Genomic DNA, 20,166 nt, shown 5'->3' on the forward strand with positions numbered 1-20,166 from the left:
ATGTTTTCCTTTGCCGTTATGAAGATACCCGACCTAAATGGGAGGAAAACAACTAAAAACACAACATCGACATGCTGGCGCAGACATCGAAACTGCGATCGCTGGGAAGAGAAAAAGCAGAGCACCAACGAGAATAACATTCAATACTTATGCCTTACAAAACTTTCAAACGTTTATCTTAAACTGGTGTAACAAAAAATCATCATAGCATGACGATGGCCGCTAACGCCGCATAATTGAAATGCTGCGCACTATACCTACTAACTTGTGCGGCCATCGGAACTAGACAGTCTGCTGACGTAATAGATAAACATTCATTGCACAACATTCGCTATTTCAGTTAATTACTACTTGGACTTTCCTTTTTACAATAGTAAAGTGTGAGTAGCACGCCGACCCCAACCCACAACAGCAACCGACAAGTATTTTTCTATATAATTTATATGAAACAGTAAGATCGGAGCTTGCCGCCTGCAGTTGCAATCTGCTGTGTCGTTGACTTGCAACTCACACCTTGTGTATTGAGCATGCATTTTAGAAGAGCTACAGATGAGTGATGAATTACATTTTTTACTGAAGCGACTCGCTAAAAGCGGGGCAAATGATAAATACTTATAGTAAACATAACCAAAGTAAATCGTGAAAATGAAAGTTTGAAGGATCTACTGAGTACAAAATAAATAATAATGATACTATAGAGACGGAACCATCGCGCCAGATGGTCTGGCTTTGACGTTTGGCGGCCGAGTGTACCGCTAATTTATTTGTATAGAAGGAGTGCGAGGAAGAAATAATAACGCAAAGTTACGAGTGATAGTCGCGTCAGCCGGTAGGTATAGTGAGCGAGCAAGCGGCGTGCGCTCCGCGTCGTGCATAGGTTCGGACTAGTTTGAGGTGCGGCGGCGCACGCTCGGCCACGATCGCCGAACGCTCGGCTCGAACAACAGGCGGGCGCGGTGACGTAGTGAGCGGCACTCGCAGGCGGCGAGTACACTGTGCCGCGCCGCGATAGCTACTTCGCGCGATAGATGCGCGAAGCTATAATTCGACTTGTTGGCTACTACGCGTGTGTAAATATTTGTAGGATATGAAATGTTATTTATGTATGTGTATTTAAATGTAAATAATAAATGTAAATGTGTTAATGTGTAAATAAGTGTAAATATGTTTTGTATGTAAATATTAATTACTTATATTTAATTTTATTATTTAAGGTTTTAGTTTAAGTTAATTATTTATTGTTGTTGACATTTACATAAATATAATGAGTAGCCTACAGACGCGTCAGTTCCTCGGTCTCTGTATTATTATTGTTTATTTCAGGTTAATGATGCTGCGTGTTACTTACATCAGGCATGACGCCGTCCATGCGGCGGATGAACTGCAGAATGTTGTCGACGTGGCCGGGCACGTTGGGCATCAGGCCCACGACGTTGTCCATGCCCACGGTGAGGATGGCAGCGCGGGAATACTCATCAAAGTTCTCCACGATATGATCCTGTTTATCGATACACAGCCGAATAACTAAGTAGCTGGGACCTAATAACACCTAGCTAGGATGCGCGACGTGATAAAATCTTGTCGATAATTTTAAGTGGCAAACGCCACCTAAAATTACTACCCCATAGGGTATCAGCACAGAATACATAATAGTAGCAACAGAAATTGCACTCCTTTGTGTAGGATCAGATGCCGACATTTTAACGGTAATAATAATAATGCAAAATATCCAACGCACATGGTGCATTCGAAATCGCACCTTACTACTACGCTCACAAGAGCGCATTTTTTTTGTGTTTAGAATTGATCTACGTCACCGCTCAAGCGTCAGGGTTGTATGAGCAAAGTAAAATAAATAAAAACTTAATTTTAAGAAGCATTTATTGTATTTACGATTAGAAAACTTTAATCTAGTGGAGTTTGTATAATCGTACCATCTCTAAAGTACCTATTAATAAACTTCAGTGTTGCGATAATTCGAAATTAAACAAACAGTTTTAAAAGGTGTAGTGTCGGAAAATAGACACGGTGAAGTAAAGTTAATGTTTTTATTAGCTAAAATAATTTTTTGCTATAGTTTTTTGTCATAAGTACTTCAAAATAATTTATTATTTAAAAAGTGTAGTTTTTTTTTATTATTTAAATCACTATACAGTTAATATTATTATTCCTAAATATTACAATTTTTCATTAAAGAAGAATAACAGTGCTGTTGGAACAATAAACCTTGATTGCGACGATGATCGACCGAGCGTGTATAGAAATACGCGTGTGCAAACAGGCGCGTGGCGGCCCGGACTGATTTGCAACTTGAAGTTGTCGCGCGCTGTAGGTAATTATCTCGGCCGGCATAGGCGAGTGACGGAGGCCTGGTATCAGGTAAAATCGATAAAATGGCGCGATAAAACTTATCGCGGCGTGCATCCTAGGTCAACTTACCCTAAAATAAATAATGTAATGTAGATGACGTCATCTTAAAGTGTTAAACTAGGGCTGTCACTTCGGATAGGCAATACGATAAAATACATAAATTATATTGGCGACTCGAGTGAAAGTTTGTTCGACTTTTATGTTTAGTTAAATTAGGTATTCGTCACGTTCTGTTAGTCTCGTGAATGTATCTATTTTCTTCTATTTACCTCCCAATTCGAACAATATTCATCTAGCATTGCATAGTGTGACTTTTCAGAACCCTTTTGCCTTCTTTGTTTAGAACGATTTATATTTCTTAATCTTAAACAACTAAGCAACAGAAATATAGATAGAGGTCATGTCCGTGTCCTTAAAATCACCGCATAAACTGAATAACAATTTAGCAATGCAACGTACCAAGTTCAAGATACATGAGGCTATTATCATACCTTGTGATTCAAATTCAGACAATAACATTGGAACTGATGATTTTACTTTATGATTTCAGCTGAATACAAATGTGCCATGGCTCCAGGGATGCAAGTTGTTTTTATGACTGTCAAATTAAAATGGGTAAAGTATTTATTTATTTTTTGGGCATATCACTATAATGTAACCTTACTATGACTAAGCAACTAGTAGGTCTTAGAAGAGGCCTGGTGAAACTAAAAGACGGTTTTAGAATGAACTCCTTTTACAGCAAACATTTTCCTAAGCTACCTGAAAATTGCCAAATAAATACATTTGTAAATAACTTACGCCCGTATTCATAAACGATACTTGCTTAAGTGAAGCAGCAAATCGAACGAACAACGTTGAATAGAGCTCTGTGATTGGTCCGTGTGTCACCCTGAGCGTCCACGCGCACTGTAAGACCTCATAGTAATGTTTGTGAATACGGGCGTTACAACCACTAAATACTTACCAAAAACATCCTGACAATGCGGCGCAGTCCCACCTCGCCTTGAGCGCACATGTGATACACCAGAGCGCACAACTCGGTGAACAGACGCAAGAACATCGAATAGAATCGAGACACGAACTGATCGGTGACAGAATCGCAGAGCATCGAGGCGATGAACGCCGGCAGCCGGGAGCGGACGAATGCGCGGATCGATTCCACTACGTCATACTGAGGGTTCATCTCAGCAATGTTCTCCTGCGGAAGGAATTGAGAATGTTACTAGGTATGCAAAATCACTTGAAACCTATGTTACAGTTAAGCTTTTACATTTACAAATACATTAGTTTTTATTTCATTCAAAAATACCCATTAGTTATGATTTTATAGGCATTCAAAGTTCGCTTAAATATTGAATCCCGCCGACGGTCACGTGACCCCGTGTGACGTACATTCACAGCGTCCGCTCACTAGAAAACGGATATAAACATACTTAAATATTTTTTTTTTTTGTAAATACAAACTTATTATACATATTAACACCCAGACCCATCACAGAAATTAAAATTGAACCAAACCCAAACTTGATGCGATTGTGTCGTTTTATTGCGAATTACCTTCCAGCTTCATTATTAGACCCCGATTACTATATAGAATTAAAATACTCATCAATACAAAACGAACGAGCCCAAACTCGATGCATTTAAGTCGTTTTATTATAGAGTTCCTATGGCCACCTTCCAGCTCCATCATCAGATCAGCTCCATGTCATCATAATATTGCATGGTCATCCAAATCACATGTGTTTGCGAAATTTCAGCTTAATCGGTTGCCTGGAAGTGGGTCTTAATTCAGCTTGCAAGATTCCACCCATACAAATATGAGCCAGTCACTGTAATATGACGTCACGTGCATAAAATGGCGGGCCGGCCGCCGCCCGCACTTTTAAAATTTAATATCTTGGAAACTAATTGACGTATCGAAATAATTCTTTCACGTGTATTTTTTATTTTTAACAGAGAATACAGAAAGCTAAAAAACAAAATTAGTGAACATTCTTCATTGGCGAATTACGATTTTGTAGATGTTTCATTTGGTTAAGCTGGACTAGTAAGGCAGCGAGAAGCTCCTGGATGCGAGCAGCTCGGGAATCATTGTAGAAATCATAGGTGGCTATGGTCCAACAGTATTTTGATTGAAAAGGAAAAAGGAGAGCTGGGCTCACATGTTCAATACAATGTAATGGGACCGTTCAGGCGTTGTTGCGACGATTTATGTGTTGAGCACCCCCTACTCTAAGCATTTTTCTCTATTCGTTACAGTGGGCACATAGCTCGTGGAGCTGATGGTCGCTGGGGCAGGAAAGTTCTTGAGGGGCGACCAGCTCACCATCTGCTAATACTCACCATGTTAGTAATGAATCGGGAATAACGGGCGACAAGAAAATCGGCGGCATTCTGGAAAGCGTGGTCGTTCTGTCCGCTGCGCGATTCGGTGATGAGATCGTGGATGAAGTTGCGCATGAGAAGGCGGATCGACGCGAACTCGTGGGGAATCAGCGCGGGCATTCCGTTGGACGCGGTCAGCAAATCGTTCATGTACAGCTGGCGGCTCTGTGGACATATCGTTTCGTTTAGTTCATCTATTTCTTACAAAATTAAATAAACTATTATCTAAAGGCCTATGTTGCAATAAATGTATGAACTAATCGTATGGAGTTTTAGTTACTTACCATAGCAACCATGAAAGCGTTCACATACGCCTGGGGAGAGGATTCTCCGTTCAAGAGCGTCAAAATAGTGCACATGTGCGTCTGTAACAAACAACATCAAAATGTAATAGATCTGTTGTCTAAGATCGATGTTTGTTTAAATTATTTAAAACTCTACTTCAATAGGCATAGGGTTTTATATCTGGGAAAATGGTGTGAATAACAGTGCCATTCTTTTCTGATTGATTTCGTTGCGAATCCAGTGACAGGTTAAATTCCTGAGACAAACATGACATTCACTCGTTGTTTTGTTGGCGGTCCTAGTGTAACAGAAGTTGTAGTGATGAGAACGACAGGTGGGGATAGTCCCGTGTTATGTACGAGTATACATGACACGTGCATGTATCTATATTAAAAAAATGCGTCTCCAGCTAATATTTATTGGCTTTGTAAGTAAAAACATGAAAAATACCGGTCGAATCTGTGCGCGGCGGAGAGACAGGCTCTCGATGTTTTGCTGGGCAGCTCGCTCGTTGCGGATGGTGTCGCGCTGTTCCAGCAAATGCTGCTGATGGCTCCTACAAAACACCACTACATTAGTAATTTTTCACTGAATTGCCAGAAATTTCCGCTAGTATAATAAATAAACAAGGGGTTATTTTTATACATGCTCAAACAAAAAAGGTTTTTACTACTATTTGTATAGAAAATTGGCCGCTTATTTACTATTCACCCCCCTTAAAAATCTCATATGGATAGACCTCTATAATACAAAATCATAAGTTACAAAAAGTTCAACGAATTCTAATTACTAAAATCATAATAAAGAAAAATAATAAATATTCGACAAAGGCATTTCCATATTATATTTTCGTAAGTGCAAAATGTATCCATTTAAGTAAATAAGCTCCCGAAATCTTAAATAACTACTTACAAATTCAAATACAACTTACCAATAGGCCCTTGATGCCATAAGAAATAAATAAATTATTATTATCTTTTATGAATTTTTTATATTCATAACTCTTTGTTAATCAAAAGTAGGTACTTTTAGACTGGTGGAACCTGGTTAATAATCTTTGATTTTGCTAAATCAGCTCATAATTCCATCATACAGCTTACCTTCGTCATATTCTGACCAAATTCAGTCAAAACTACTTTTGATTTCTGCAGAGTTATGACTGTGACATATAAATCACAACAAAAATCACACAACTTTATTCGTCAGTTACAAGATATTATATTTGTGTTTAAAAATGAAAAAAAAAACCTAGCAGTAATGTTTTCACTCTATAATGATAATCATTAGAACTTAACTTTTGTAAATGCTGCTATGTAGCACATTTGTGTGGTAATTAGTAAAAGTTATTTTCAAATTCGTGACATTATAAAAAGTCATCAATTTAATATTTTTTAACTTTAAAATGTAGACAGCATAACATTACTCGTATGATCAAAATCGTCTTGTAACCGATTCCAATCATAGTAAAACAACAACACAAAAAAGTCATTGATAGTTTGGACATCTCTCGCTGAAGCAATCACTCTGCCAATAGGGGTGCAAGTCCTGTTTACCTGCGCCTGGCCTGTCGGCGACGAGCGTGAGGGCTGTCGCACTGCAAGAATCTGTCGTAGAACATATTGGCCATGGCCAGTGCCTGGGCTTGAGCGCGAGTGTTGAAAGTGGCGCGGCGAATACTTATACCAGCTGCGAAAATATCAAAGGTATATTATTGTTGCCAACCCTGAGGTTGCTTGATTCTTTACAAATGTTCTGATCTCCAGTCTGGTGGAGTTGAATGGAGAACGCTAATCAAAAGTAAAATGTTTTGTGATCGGCCAACATCCACGTGAATATAACAAAATACTTTTAATTAGTGGAATTCATGTGAACAGATTTAGTTAGCTTTCAAAGAATACTTAATTCTTCTCCGGTCCAGATCAAAACATTTGTCAAAACAAAAATACTAAAATTTAGTAGAAAAGTCGCGCAACGACTCGCCAAAATAAAAAGCAGTATATTGTAGTGCATATTAGGGCCATTTAAATTCAATGAGTTGAAACAGTGTTACAAAAAATCTACATAGGCGAAAATGTATTCTGTAAAAACGAAAATGCATCCAATTTATATTTAACCAGTACGGTTGACACTTTAGCATATCCCCCTCTTGCAAACATGGCCCCAGTCTATTATGAAGACCCATAATACACGGGGTCAAGTGGCAAATCGAGTTCTACTGAATCGACATTGATGATTATTAAATCTGTACCATTAAAATCGGTTCAGTTTCATTTAAAGCTAAACCATACATGAATTTATTAAAGAATTGGCGAGCCTTCACGACTAAATATAAATGTGACATACGTTCCCTGTTCATTCCCGATTCATTTAAATCTGGTTGCGGGGACGGTGGGCCCTCGTTGCGTCCTGGGGCTTGGCCAGCGCTTTGGGTTTGACCTGAGGCTTGTGTCTCAGCAGTGGCGGGGCTCTCTCCCGAGGCTTGGGATGGAGCCTGGCCCTGGGATTGTGCCTGAGCCTGGGCTTGTTGGGCCTGAACTTGGGCTTGGGCCATGGCCTGAACCTGTGCCTGAGCCTGGGCACGCGCCAGCGCTTGCACCCGCGGTGCGTTCGGACCCACGCGGGGGCAGTCCCCGTGGAGGAGAGCAAAGGGATCGGGCGGAGGCCCGTATATGGCATTGTTGCCGATGACTTGGATCGGACTGAGAGACTGTCCGATAATACCGCCGCCGAGAATGGGACCCTGGCCTATCGGTTGGCCGAGCTGGCTGGTCGGTTGCTGATGAGGCAACGGGGGGCCTTCACCGGCCGGTTCTGCAGGGAAAGTCAAAGGGCGACTCGACTGTTCTCGCGGTGGAATGCGGCCAACCGGTTGTTCCTGATGACCGAGCGGTGTACCTTCACCGTAATTGATTTCGCGCGGGGCCGACTGAGCGGCCGGCGGTTGGCCGGGAGCCGATGGAGCTGATGGCGCGTGCCCTTGAGCAAGCATTTCCCCCTGTGCAAGCCCACGCCCGAGTACATGTCCTTGACCTGTAACATGCCCGGGTCCAAAACCTTGGCCTCGCCCCGCGGACGGCGCCGGCGCCGGCGCCTGGTCCTGGCGCACTTGCACCTCCTGCATGATCTCATCCTGCGCTTCCTCCTGCGAGTCCTCGGCGGTGTCTTCCTGGGAGTCCTCCTGAGCGTCGTCCTGCGAGTCCTGCCCCTCCTCTTGGGAATCGTGCGCGTGTCCGCAGGAGAACTCCTGCGACTCCTCCTGGGATTCCTCCTGGGACTCGTCCTGGGACTCGTCACTGGAAGCCTGGAGGATTTGGCTGTCCTCCTCGCCCGCCTCGAGTTCGATCACTTCAGTGCCGGGCATCAGGAGGACGGAATCGACGCCTTGCACGTTGGTCTGAGTTTCGGCGTTGGTGGTGGTGGCGGCGGCGGCGGCGGCGGCGGCCGCGGCGTGGGAGCGGCGGCCCGCGGTGTGCGGGATGCGGATGGGCTGCTGGCCCTGCGAGGGGTGGATGGTGATGCCCTCGTTGGGCAGCATGCCCTGGCGCACGAGCTGCTGCAAGATGTTCTGCATCATGTTGTCTGGCGTGCCGGTGGCGAATGTGGCCATCGGGGCGAAATAAACTGCACAAATTAAACAGGTTAAATATAATACGAGTATGCAGCATAAGAATTAATAACGATTCAAACAATGAGAGCTATGGTTTTAGCGCTAACCAGTTAGCACTACTAGAGTGGGGTCACAGTCGTGACAGAGGCACCAACAGCGCTGAAGCGCTTACGTCAATCGCCTTAAGTACAAAAACGATAGCCCTCTTTGTCTACGTGGTCAAAATGGTAAGCCATTTTTATTTTATGGAATAATATAGGCCAACCTACCTCCGCCATCAACGGTAGCGCCGGGCGGGTGGGGCGGAGAGGGCCCCAGCTCATCTACGTTCCCGGTGGCCAGGTTGCCAAGATTTCCAAGAGCAACCTGTGCGACCGTGGGCAACTCTTCCATGCTCATGACCACTTCGACGCCGCCGAGGCCAGCAGCGCCCATGCCCCTGAATAGATTCTCAAGATCTACAAGAAACAAACAAAAAACATACGTTTTAGGGTTGATTTTTCAATCGTCGGAGAACTGATAACTGAAGAATAAGTTTAGCACATTCACAATTTCAGTATGGGAAATATGAATATGACAAGTTTATTCTTCAATTAGAAGTTATCTGATGATTGAAAAACCAGCCCTTAATCATTTAAATGTAATCAGCGACACGACAGTCGGAACACCTCCATATTTATTTTATGCAATCATGCAAGATGTTTCAAATATTCCGTTCATTGGTTGTTATAGCAGTAAAGATATTTCCAAATAAGTATACTTGTGAAACAGATATTACAACATGAAAGTATGAAAATATCAAGGTGTTCCTAATTTTATGATGCAGAGTGTACGACTACGAACACATTACAAAACAAATACACCTTCCAATTCTATGGCAATCTCCTTTCTTTTTTCTATCGCCATCACCATATAACTACATGGACAATGGACAAACAAAGACATAACTATTCCGTGCTAACACAACATAATTGCCGTTTAAGATTAAATAATAAAGAATAAACAACAGGAATCATAACACGATTACAATAATAAAGTAATAATAATTCGCTTAAATATGACAAACTTTGTACCAGTCATATCAATATTTCGTTAGTAATAATTATTTGTGAAGAATACAATCTACTAGGTCATCTTGGGTTCATTATTTCTTAAGTAGCTTGTATTTTCGAATTAACCAACCAATTGTTAGGTTTTAATGTACTTAAACCAGCAAAAATTGTTAGATATTTCTGTAGGGCATAAACGAAGGCCATACATTGCCATTGAACAAGTCTTACCCTGACGAATTTGTCGGCGCCGATCGGCTCGACCTTGGTTTTGCTGACCATCTTGGTTTTGTTGGTCAGCCTGGTTTTGTTGATCAGTCAGGTTTTGGGCACTTTGATTCGGTCGAGTTCGCTGTGAGTTCAGATCAGGAGGTTCATTGAGGTCATTTAGCTGATTTTGAGTTTGCGGATCTAAATGAGGGCACCTTCTTCTCGCGCGTCGATGCCTTCGGATTTCTATTTCTATTTGATAAGGTTCGGGTTCTATGTTAATATTGTGAGCCTGATGGAATGTGTTCCTACCGGAGGCGATGCCGCGTTGCTGACCGGCGGCACTCGTCTGGGTGGCGGAGGCGCCGGTGCGGTTAGCGTTGGTGGCGGTGGCGCTGGTGGCGGTGGCGGTGGCCGTGGTGTTGGGGACGCCGCCTTGCGGCGCGCGGCGGGTCACTGGCGTCGCCGAAATCACGTTAATTTGAGCCTGTATCGGAACGAATTGAACGACTTCATTAATTCATTCAGAAATGAATTTATTATTTTATATTAATATTAATGCAACAACTATATCTTATTGAAGAACATTTAGTGGGATACTTACGTTGGGCAGCACTAGGTCCTGCATGATTAGGTTAGATAAAACAAGAATGATTTAGTTAAGCAATCACAAAAATAAATTGTCATTAAAAAGTATAAATTATTAAGCAATGTGACAGCATACACTAATAAAAAAAAAATGAATTAATGTCATACTAAACATTCTACTTGTGGTCCTAGCTATTGTTATTTGTTATATTTTCTGTCTCTTATTCAAACCAATACTCAACAAGCCTTGTAGCCCAGAATTGTCAGAAAATTTTGTTAAGTATATTGGTTATCACATTACCTAATCTGGGAACCAACATAATCTTACTTTGGGAACATTATCAAGCCCAACATATTTAGGTGGAGTAAAAGCGTGCGGTGCAGCAATTAGTCACTTCTATTAACTAGATTCCTGACAACTGGTGTTGATGATGACGGTTGATAAATCAGTGGCTTAAGCATGTAAGTCAAAATGGACCTAGCTTCCTTCACCGGTTAAGATGCAGTTTACTTGTTTCGGCTTGGGTGTACGGTGCATATTGGTACCGAATATACTAGAAATGGCACGAGTGTGAGTATGTGTATTGTGTGCTACGTGTGGTGGTGGCCAGCAGTAGTGAGGTGACTGACCTGCATGGTGACGGAGGTCTCGGACCTGAGGCGCGGGCTGCCGACCTGGAACATTACGTCACTGAGCACGTGGTACGCGTGCGCGAAGCTGTGCATTAAGTCGGTGGTCATCTCGACAGTGCGCTGCGCATGAACGCGCTCTTCGTCAGAATATGTTGGAGTCTGAAATCAATACACATTTCTATATTAGTATCATCATTCATCTTACATTCCTACCATGCCAGCGCCACACATTGGTCATATATCGGCTTTAATAGTCTTGGATCAATCACCAATTTGTATACAATCTTGGCCATAAACGTAACATTGCATCCAATAGCCGGTATCGACCCGTGTTGTGACGTTTTTGTACTCGATCAAAGGCGAGGGAAGTGAAGGGGGTTAGGCAGGCGGGCCACTACCCTCACCTTAGGTTTTGTCAAAAAGTATTGGAGCCAATATGTGGCCGCATACGTTGGATACAATGTTGGCCACTAAAGGTCATAAGTCAATGTATGGCGCCTGTATCAGACTGACGTAATCCAATTATGGTCACCAAAACTGAATGTCGTCTAACTTAACCGATTAAGCACTTACTTCGGAAATAGTGTGCGATCGTAGAAGGGCGGTGTAGTTGGATCGGTGCGGGGAAAACTGCTCGTGAAGCTCATTCAGGTCGTCGATGAGTTGGGCCAAGTGACGCGGCTGCGTCTGTCGCGAACGCAGCGAGCGAGAAATCCTGCTGAAGTATAAGAGACAACGCTTTTGTCAGCATTGAATAATACTACGGATTACATTTATCAAAATGGCAACGTACTCCATTAGTCACTAGATTCATCACCTACTCGTGACCCTTTTAAAACCAGAGGTAAAAGATGTATCACGTAGCTCATAGAGAGGATGGCCGTTGGGGCAAAAAAGTTCTCGAGTGGCAACCACGGGCCGCAAGACGTAGCGTGGGCAGGCCTCCTACTAAGTGGACCAACGATCTGGTGAAGGTCGCGGGAAGAACCTGGATGCGGGCAGCGCAGGACCGGTCGTTATGGAATGCCGTGGGGGAGGCCTTTGTGTTGCAGTGGACGTCATTTGGCATTTGGCTGAAACGAAAATATTTCTCAACCGACCAATCTGGTAATCATTGGGGGAGGCCTATGTTCAGCAGTTGACGTTCTGTGTCTGAAATGATGATGATGAAATTGAAATTTGAAGATTTGGCCTACACTCCCCACGCTCGCCGGACAGGTTGGGAGGTCATGGTTCGCATATTTGTTGTAGTCTTGAGTCACAAAAGGGATGAGTTAAGGGTGGTCCTATTCTACTCTGCTGTATCCACGCACCTATTATGGCCTTGCCATTTTTACCCGACCATGTGACTCATGTGTGCACACGCACCTTCCATTAACCATTCCACCTAACATCATTCTCGTACGATACGACCCTCTGTCCAACCATGAACGTTGCAAACATAGTGACACAGAGTTGCAATACCTAATGAAGTTACCCATTTTTCTCGAGGTAAATATAGAGGTTTATACTCAATGCACGTAATAGAAACATTTGCTTCATGGGATTCGATAGTTAGCACTGTTGTTTGTTATCATCAGGCAGGACAGACAAAAATGTTTACTACTTACCTAGGCTCCCTGTTCCAGCCGATACGTAGCAATAAAATATACGACGAAAATCAGCAATCAACAGAGGGGTGAAAAAAACATAACCAGGGTGTCCNAGCATTTTATTTATTTCTTCTGATGCAGATATTTCCCCTTCAATCATAGTAGGATGTTGATTTGTTATTTGTTATTCAAATACGATAATAGTTTAGTATCTACAGCAGACGATATTTTTCCAAATGCGTAAATAATGACGACATAATTTTTAACACACGATTGGCACATTATAGCAATGTTGAACTCTACGAACAAAAGATAAGAAATGTTCGAAGAAATGCGAATGTTTCGAAAATAGACCAAGTATTGGTTCGATATTAATCACTTATGCCACCGGGTCAAACTTACTTAATAATGCATAGCTCAGCCAGGGCGACGGAAATTTTGTCTAATATTACGTTGCATAGGCGACAGTAGATAGATAGATTTCGTTGAAAGAAGTTATAATACGTTTCCCATAAAGACATGTGAACTGTTTATCGATATCATTGAGTATGCAACCGGGCCAGACTTATTTAAAATTGATAGTCCATCCATGTCGATAGAATCTTTATTTAATGCTCTGCAAAATCGACTAGCCCGCTTTAACACGTTTTAGGTTTATGAAGACTAGTTTGAGTATTAAGAATTTCAGATCCTCTTATGGTGATACCTACCGTTATTTTGGAAAAAGGTTTTATTAAATTGGATTTATTTAGGAAGGACTAGGTATTATAATAGGTAAACCAAACCAGCCAGGTTAGGATGCGGCGCATGGTAAAATCTTATCGACGATTTTAGACAAAGTATCGTGCAAAATCGATAAAATGCCTCGATAAGATTATCGTGGCGCGCATCCTAGGCTTAATAGAGTACCTACCTGCGACGTGCGCCTTGGCTTCGAGCGGCGGCAGGGTCATGAGGGATCTCCTCGCCGCTCTCATCGAACTGAGGTTCCCTCTATAAAAGAAAAGTTCGATAAAATTAAATAGTCTGAATCCTGCTATATCGGTGCTTATGAATGGGTTCGTAGCTGGCAGTGGCTACTCGAACGAAAGTTCGAACGAAATGTTGAATAAACTATGACGTGACACCAGCTGTATTCAATGATAAAGTAGTCAAAAAGGTAAAATTAAACATGGGAATCTTTGCTGTACATTTAGGCAAAATTCAAGTTAAAATAATAATTGTTAGATACAAGGTTATTGACAATAGCATGTTAGAATAATGCTTTTCATTAAAATATTAGAATGACATCTGCCTTCATTATCACAGAAAATGTACCGTTATGCTAGACAAAATTAATATCACAGGTACATTATTAAATTATATGCAATCATTTATCACATTCCTTCTATTAGTCGGTGGTAACTATGTTAAGATTCGTGCTATAGGTATGTCGTATCTTCTTACTTTCAAGTCGCTTAGATGAGCAGAGATTTGTAGTGTTACAGAAATGACACTGTAAAATGCATGCTATGTAGTAAGCAGACAAGCTGCAATGCAGCGAGTTTAAGATAAATGTCAAAATCAATGGAAGGAATCTCTTTTAATGTATTTGCTGTGTATTTTTGTCTGTGTCATGACATTCATGCTATATTTAACTGACTATAGATAGTCGGCCACGACATTTCGTTACCTACAATAAATAGATAGTTAATCTGGAATCTTAATGACTCGGGTAGTCTAATCAAATTACAGTGAAGTTTACCTAGTTAATCAATAAATCACAACATCATCACAAAGCAACTCAATCGTCACGTCAGTTATGATACTGCCTTTTACGAAAATTCAATAATCAACACCTACAAAAGCGTTAATAAACACTTAAGGCCCTTGTAAACGAACAATATTATGGCGATGACAGGCAATTTAATACAATTGGCAGTAAACGTTGCTAACAATACCGCTGCAATTGACTGAATACTTGTAGGTCTCGTAGCGTCTAGCTAGCGAATCTCTGCTACAATATCAACGCAATATTGCTTGGCGATATACCAAAAGATGCTGGTTTATAAGAACCAAAAGGTTATCTTTGAAAACTGGGCGTGGCATGTGATCGGGTAGTTTTTGTCCGAAAACAGAACGCGTTTGTTCCTGTTATTGAAAAAAATATCAATCGCACATGCATGCTACGTTACCTCCTCGGGCGGGGCGCTAGGCGTTGGGTCACAATCCATGGGTTCTACTGGGGCTTCGCTGCTAGCTGGTTCCCGAGAAACTTCCTACAGTAGGCACATCAACAACATAAACAACATCTACACGTAAACCTAAATAAAAATAAACAAAAATATCTAAGTACACGACCGATTTTCTATTTTAGAATAATTGCATGTAGTATTCTTACAAGGAAATCAGCTTACAGAATCATGTAGGCATCGAAGTAATTATAGATGATGTAATAATATTATTTGTCCTAAAACATTAACTAACAAAAAATATTAAAATCCACACATTTTTGATGTATTAGCTGGTATCTCTATCAAGTAGTAACAATTTGATAGGAAATATGAATGTTCTAATAAGTGTTCGAAGTTGTTGGGGAAATCCTTGGGGAGACTTTGTCCAGCAGTGGTCTTAGTATCTACAGCAGTAACAGCAGTCTTGCAATTTGCTATTTATGATTTACGAGCGCGTTCAACTAATCAAACAATCAGAAAAAGTCATCAGCTTTTTAGTTAGTTTTTAGTATTTTCTGAAACTAACCATCCTTACAATATGTGTCGTATACTACACACTTAAAACGGTAACAAGTAATAGAGTAGGTACATGCAAACCTCTATTTTTCTTAAAACCTAATATTCTATTAAAACATGTTTTACTACATATTCTACTTTTCCTGATATTTCATGTTGGTCGTTCTGTAAAAATAATGTATAGATTCTAGAGCGTTAACACATTTTAGTAGCTTATTAGTACTTTTAGGTCTTGTTTCAAATGAGAATAACTTTAATCTGTTCTCCTTCATCTATTATTACTTCAATGAGTGTAAGCTTGCTACACATGCATAGATATAAAACATTTAGGCACCCTATCATATCATGCAATACAGAAATTCAAATGCAGGTACAGATTTGCAGTATGTTTCTCAAAGTACAAATACATTTGGATAATAGCATAAAGAGGACTAACTAAGCGTAACACTTGCTCTAACCTGTAATTTTTAAGTATGTTCTTGTTCCACATGGGGATTTATAAAGAACTAAAGATTAAACGTACCTCTCCATTGATGTGGGCTCGTAAGAACCCTAGAGACATTCTGATTTCGGCAATTAGGCGGCGCGCGATTTCCATGCGCCCGGCAGTTGGTGACAAAGCCTGTTGGTTGGCGTCGAAGACGTACTCGGAAGCTCCAGCCAGATTCTTGCAAAATGAATAAAAGTATGTTAATAAAATGCCTATCTATAAGAATGGTTTCGGAATGTTTAAACCAAGGAAGTTCAGTGGATAAAAGTACGGTTTGTAACCTTCGAGTAGTAACGTCGTGTAGTTGATTATGCAAGTTACAGAACAGTAACATAAAAATTAACAAATGCAAGTTAACAATAAATATACTTATTAAAATGTTCAAGTTGACCCATACACTATCAGTCTCTTAACTACTTTAAAGGTTTATTTTATTGGATATAGCTAAACTTATGACAACCGGTAGTTGCAGGCAAGACAGAGAGTCAGTTCTTCTGTGTTTGAGGATTCCCGGTGAAACACGCTTCCACATTCGGCCTGAAAAATGTATGAAGTCCCTAAAATTAGTTATGCAATGATATACACTTGCGAGCAAAAGTATGGAATCACTTACATGAAGTTGTTTCCACGCGATCTTGTGTACTAACCAATTTGTTAGTAACAAAAAAAGTAGCACCATTTTAAAGATTAAATTTTTAACTTTAAATTGATACCAAATTCATTTAAATCACACCAGTATTTAAAAAGATATCCCGGCTGATGTGAAAAAGTAAGGAAAAAGGCATGTATCAACTGTTTGATACGTCGCGAGTTGCGGCCTATTTACCCCCCATAAAAGCAAGTGTTTTCGGATTTTTGCTTTCACACGTTGATCCATACACATCTCCGCTTCTTTTGACACTTTTTGTGTCCAAAATTTTTGACTTTATCGATCGATATCTCGATAACGATGCATGATACGCTAAAAATGGTTCGGGCGTTATTGTAGAGCACAAAGAAAGCTACAAAAAGTGTCCTACAAAAATTTTCGAGTCTCATCGGATAGCCGAGTTATTGCCGAAAAACAAATTTTACCCCTTTTTTCAACATGGCGGCGAAAGCTCCTAGGAAAGTTTGGTCGACAATCTCAAGTTAAGCTTTTCTAGGTATCCCCTACAACATATTAAAAAAAAATTAGAAGCGCAAATTCATTTTCTTTTTTGAATGTACGTAATGACTGGACTATTATAACATAACGAACAATGATAATTAAGGATGCGCCCCGCATTCTAAAACATTTCTAAGTAGTTCTGTTTAATTCATTAAAGTGTTTGGTGGCTAGAATGTGTTGCATGCTATACTTGTACTAGGGAACCATTCGTGTGCCAGTCTGACTTGCACTTAGCCAGTTACATTTTTGAGAAAGCTTTTCATGTTAGACAAGTTCGAAACACATTTGAGGATGTGCGACAAACAGCAATTTTAAATTGCGTCGATTTGAGTTATCACCGCGCAACGGTGAGCCATGCAGTTACGATTACCTAGAACGGCTTGACCTATTTGAACTCGCGGTGCATCCAATAAATCAATATTCGCACTAAATAGAAAACAATCTGCCCCCGGCCACGCATGCGCGCAGACACGTCTGCGACCCGGCGTCTGCCTAGCTCAGTTCTAGATATTGCAATTTAACGCAGGTGATAATGATGATAGCGAAATGGCGGCCTGTAAAGGCTGACAACGTATTCATTAAAACGACACGTAAACCATTGTTCAACCGTTTCTGGGAACATACTACCCACAACCAGAATTCAATAATACGGAATAAAAAAATAGTAGTCGATCTATAACTAGTCAATCTTTTATCTTTTCACACTTAAATTTTAGAACAGATTTTGAAAAAAAAAAATGTTATAGAGTTTAAGACCCAAGGAAAATATAGGATAGTTTTTATACCACTTTATGAAAAGGGAACATTTCATGCGCAAGGTAGGTGCTTGAAAGTTTTTCGGTGAAAATTCAAATAGGCAAAGCCACGGGCTTAAGCTAGTTTTAATAAAATGTAAATCTACATCTCCAGTATAACTTCGCGAGGGATCCTAATTTAAACGCAAACTTTACCCGCCTTTTACCCTTACACCTCTTCATTGCAACCCCATTAATGTTTATTTACTTACAAGTAGGCTAGTAAAGTAGGAGATTTTACATTCTTTGTTCCCTAATTAAGCTCTCACGAAACATACTACTCATCACAGACGCGCAATGTCCGGCTTGTGCGAGAGGAACTTAGTATAATTTTAGATCTTCCCACACAGTCAACTACGGTATCTAGGCAACGGAAGATCGATAGTCGACAGTCTTCATACAACTTACGCCCACACAGTCTAGCTACTAAGCAATCGCTCGGTACCTACTTAATATCAAGAGAATACCTAATTAAGTCAATAAGTACACTACGTAGATAATAATAGAATAGAAATAAGTATTTAGGTTAGGCTATCCATTCATATTCAAGATTGTTCAGGTCATATCCAGGTGCTTTTCTAGATTTTAAGCTCTCAATCGTTCTCGTCACCTCTTTTTCCATTACAGGTTTTGGGGCATCTTGATATCGTGGTGTAAAACACTATTCACGTCTTTATCTGGGTCAGGATCTAGTCCACCCACCATTTTTGCTTCTCAAAGGTAGCTTGCAGCCAAAGGTAGGTCATAGGACTGTAGTCAGTAGACGAAGTTAAACAGGAACTTTTGCAAGTGTTGTATTTCGCCGTTTTTAGGGTTCCGTAGCCAAAATGGCAAAAACGGAACCCTTATAGTTTCGTCATGTCCGTCTGTCCGTCTGTCCGTCTGTCCGTCTGTCCGTCTGTCCGTCTGTCCGTCTGTCCGTCTGTCACAGCCGATTTACTCGGAAACTATAAGTACTACAGTGATGAAATTTGATGGGAATATGTGTTGTATGAACCGCTACAAAATTATGACACTAAATAGTAAAAAAAAGAATTGGGGGTGGGGCCCCCCATACATGTAACTGAGGGATGAAAATTTTTTTTCGATGTACATACCCGTGTGGGGTATCAATGGAAAGGTCTTTTAAAATGATATAAAGTTTTCTAAAAAACATTTTTCTTAAAGTGAACGGTTTTTGAGATATCAGCTCTCAAAGTCGTAAAAAGTATGTCCCCCCCCCTCTATTTTTATAACTACGGGGTATAAAATTCTAAAAAAAATAGAGGTGATGCATGCTAATTAACTCTTTCAACGATTTTTGGTTTGATCAAAGTATCTCTTATAGTTTTTGAGATAGGTTGATTTAACTGTAATTTTGGTTAAGTTATTGTGCTTACACTGAAAACGATGGCTGAACCTTATAAGATAGATCAAAAAATATACTACAGTATTGTACACCTTTTAAAATCCGCGATGATATAAAATCTTTATAATGTAGGTACTTTTTACGAGAAATATTAGCTTATTCAAGCAATACGCCATTAATCCTTATCCAGTAATGTACCTTAAATACATTGTGCATTTGATAAAGTTTAATATTACAAATGTGATTGTTGAGTAATAATAGGTTAAACATATCCATCGAACCAATATTTTTAAAACGCGTTAATCCTATAGATTATTATTACATCGATTCAAGAAGATCGGTCGCTCGCTGCGCTGCAGCGCGTGAGTTGCGGGGCGTGGTCTCGCGCGGGAGCGGGGATAAGATAGCTAACCGCGTCGACCCGAACGGGCAGACACGTGAGGGCAGACGTCGTTGTCACTTGTGCGCGCTAAGAGAATTTCATCGTTCCCATTTACTTCTTTCGCAAGTCGAATTTGGCGTTGAGACTTTTTAATATTGAATTGTACCTATTATAAAAAATAAGTAAGTAGGTATACTGGTTTAATAGGTGCTATTAAACCGGTCACGTACTAATAAATCCCCCAATAATATAAATTCCTTTGTTTTTGGTGCAAATTTTAGTGTTTCGTAGCAGGTTTTTAAAATTTCTAAAGCTTATTGTATATCATCTAACAATGGATACTTTAGATAATACGTTTTCCTACATTCTGAATTATAATAACTATATCGAAGATGATGTGGTTCGCGCATTTCATGAAAAGTTACTTCGGTGCACATCATTTAGACCGCGTGAGCTAGAATTATTTCAACACCCTGAACTGATTGAACCTGTACCTAAAAATGAGACGCACCTTCAAGTAATTTATGACGGTGACGTGGGATTAGTGG

At 40.4% G+C, this 20,166-nt stretch overlaps 1 protein-coding gene across 1 annotated transcript in view; it reads right to left on the bottom strand.

Moving 5' to 3' along the window:
• Nucleotides 1-20,166, bottom strand: part of LOC114361784 (chromatin modification-related protein eaf-1) — an 82,563-nt gene that overhangs the window by 105 nt on the left and 62,292 nt on the right. The window contains exons 3-17 of the mRNA XM_028316962.1: nt 15,978-16,121; nt 14,900-14,983; nt 13,639-13,718; nt 11,707-11,851; nt 11,131-11,292; nt 9,934-10,399; nt 8,923-9,111; nt 7,390-8,667; nt 6,600-6,732; nt 5,978-5,986; nt 5,497-5,602; nt 5,046-5,126; nt 4,720-4,926; nt 3,338-3,571; nt 1,349-1,498 (exon numbers count right to left, since the gene is read on the bottom strand). Of these exons, the coding sequence (XP_028172763.1) occupies nt 1,349-1,498; nt 3,338-3,571; nt 4,720-4,926; nt 5,046-5,126; nt 5,497-5,602; nt 5,978-5,986; nt 6,600-6,732; nt 7,390-8,667; nt 8,923-9,111; nt 9,934-10,399; nt 11,131-11,292; nt 11,707-11,851; nt 13,639-13,718; nt 14,900-14,983; nt 15,978-16,121 (3,468 nt within the window). The remainder of the gene's footprint in view (nt 1-1,348; nt 1,499-3,337; nt 3,572-4,719; nt 4,927-5,045; nt 5,127-5,496; nt 5,603-5,977; nt 5,987-6,599; nt 6,733-7,389; nt 8,668-8,922; nt 9,112-9,933; nt 10,400-11,130; nt 11,293-11,706; nt 11,852-13,638; nt 13,719-14,899; nt 14,984-15,977; nt 16,122-20,166) is intronic.

The sequence above is a fragment of the Ostrinia furnacalis genome, unplaced genomic scaffold (assembly GCF_004193835.3).
Source record: "Ostrinia furnacalis isolate ACB-3 unplaced genomic scaffold, ASM419383v2 OfSCF6000, whole genome shotgun sequence".
Taxonomy (NCBI): Eukaryota; Metazoa; Arthropoda; class Insecta; order Lepidoptera; family Crambidae; genus Ostrinia; species Ostrinia furnacalis.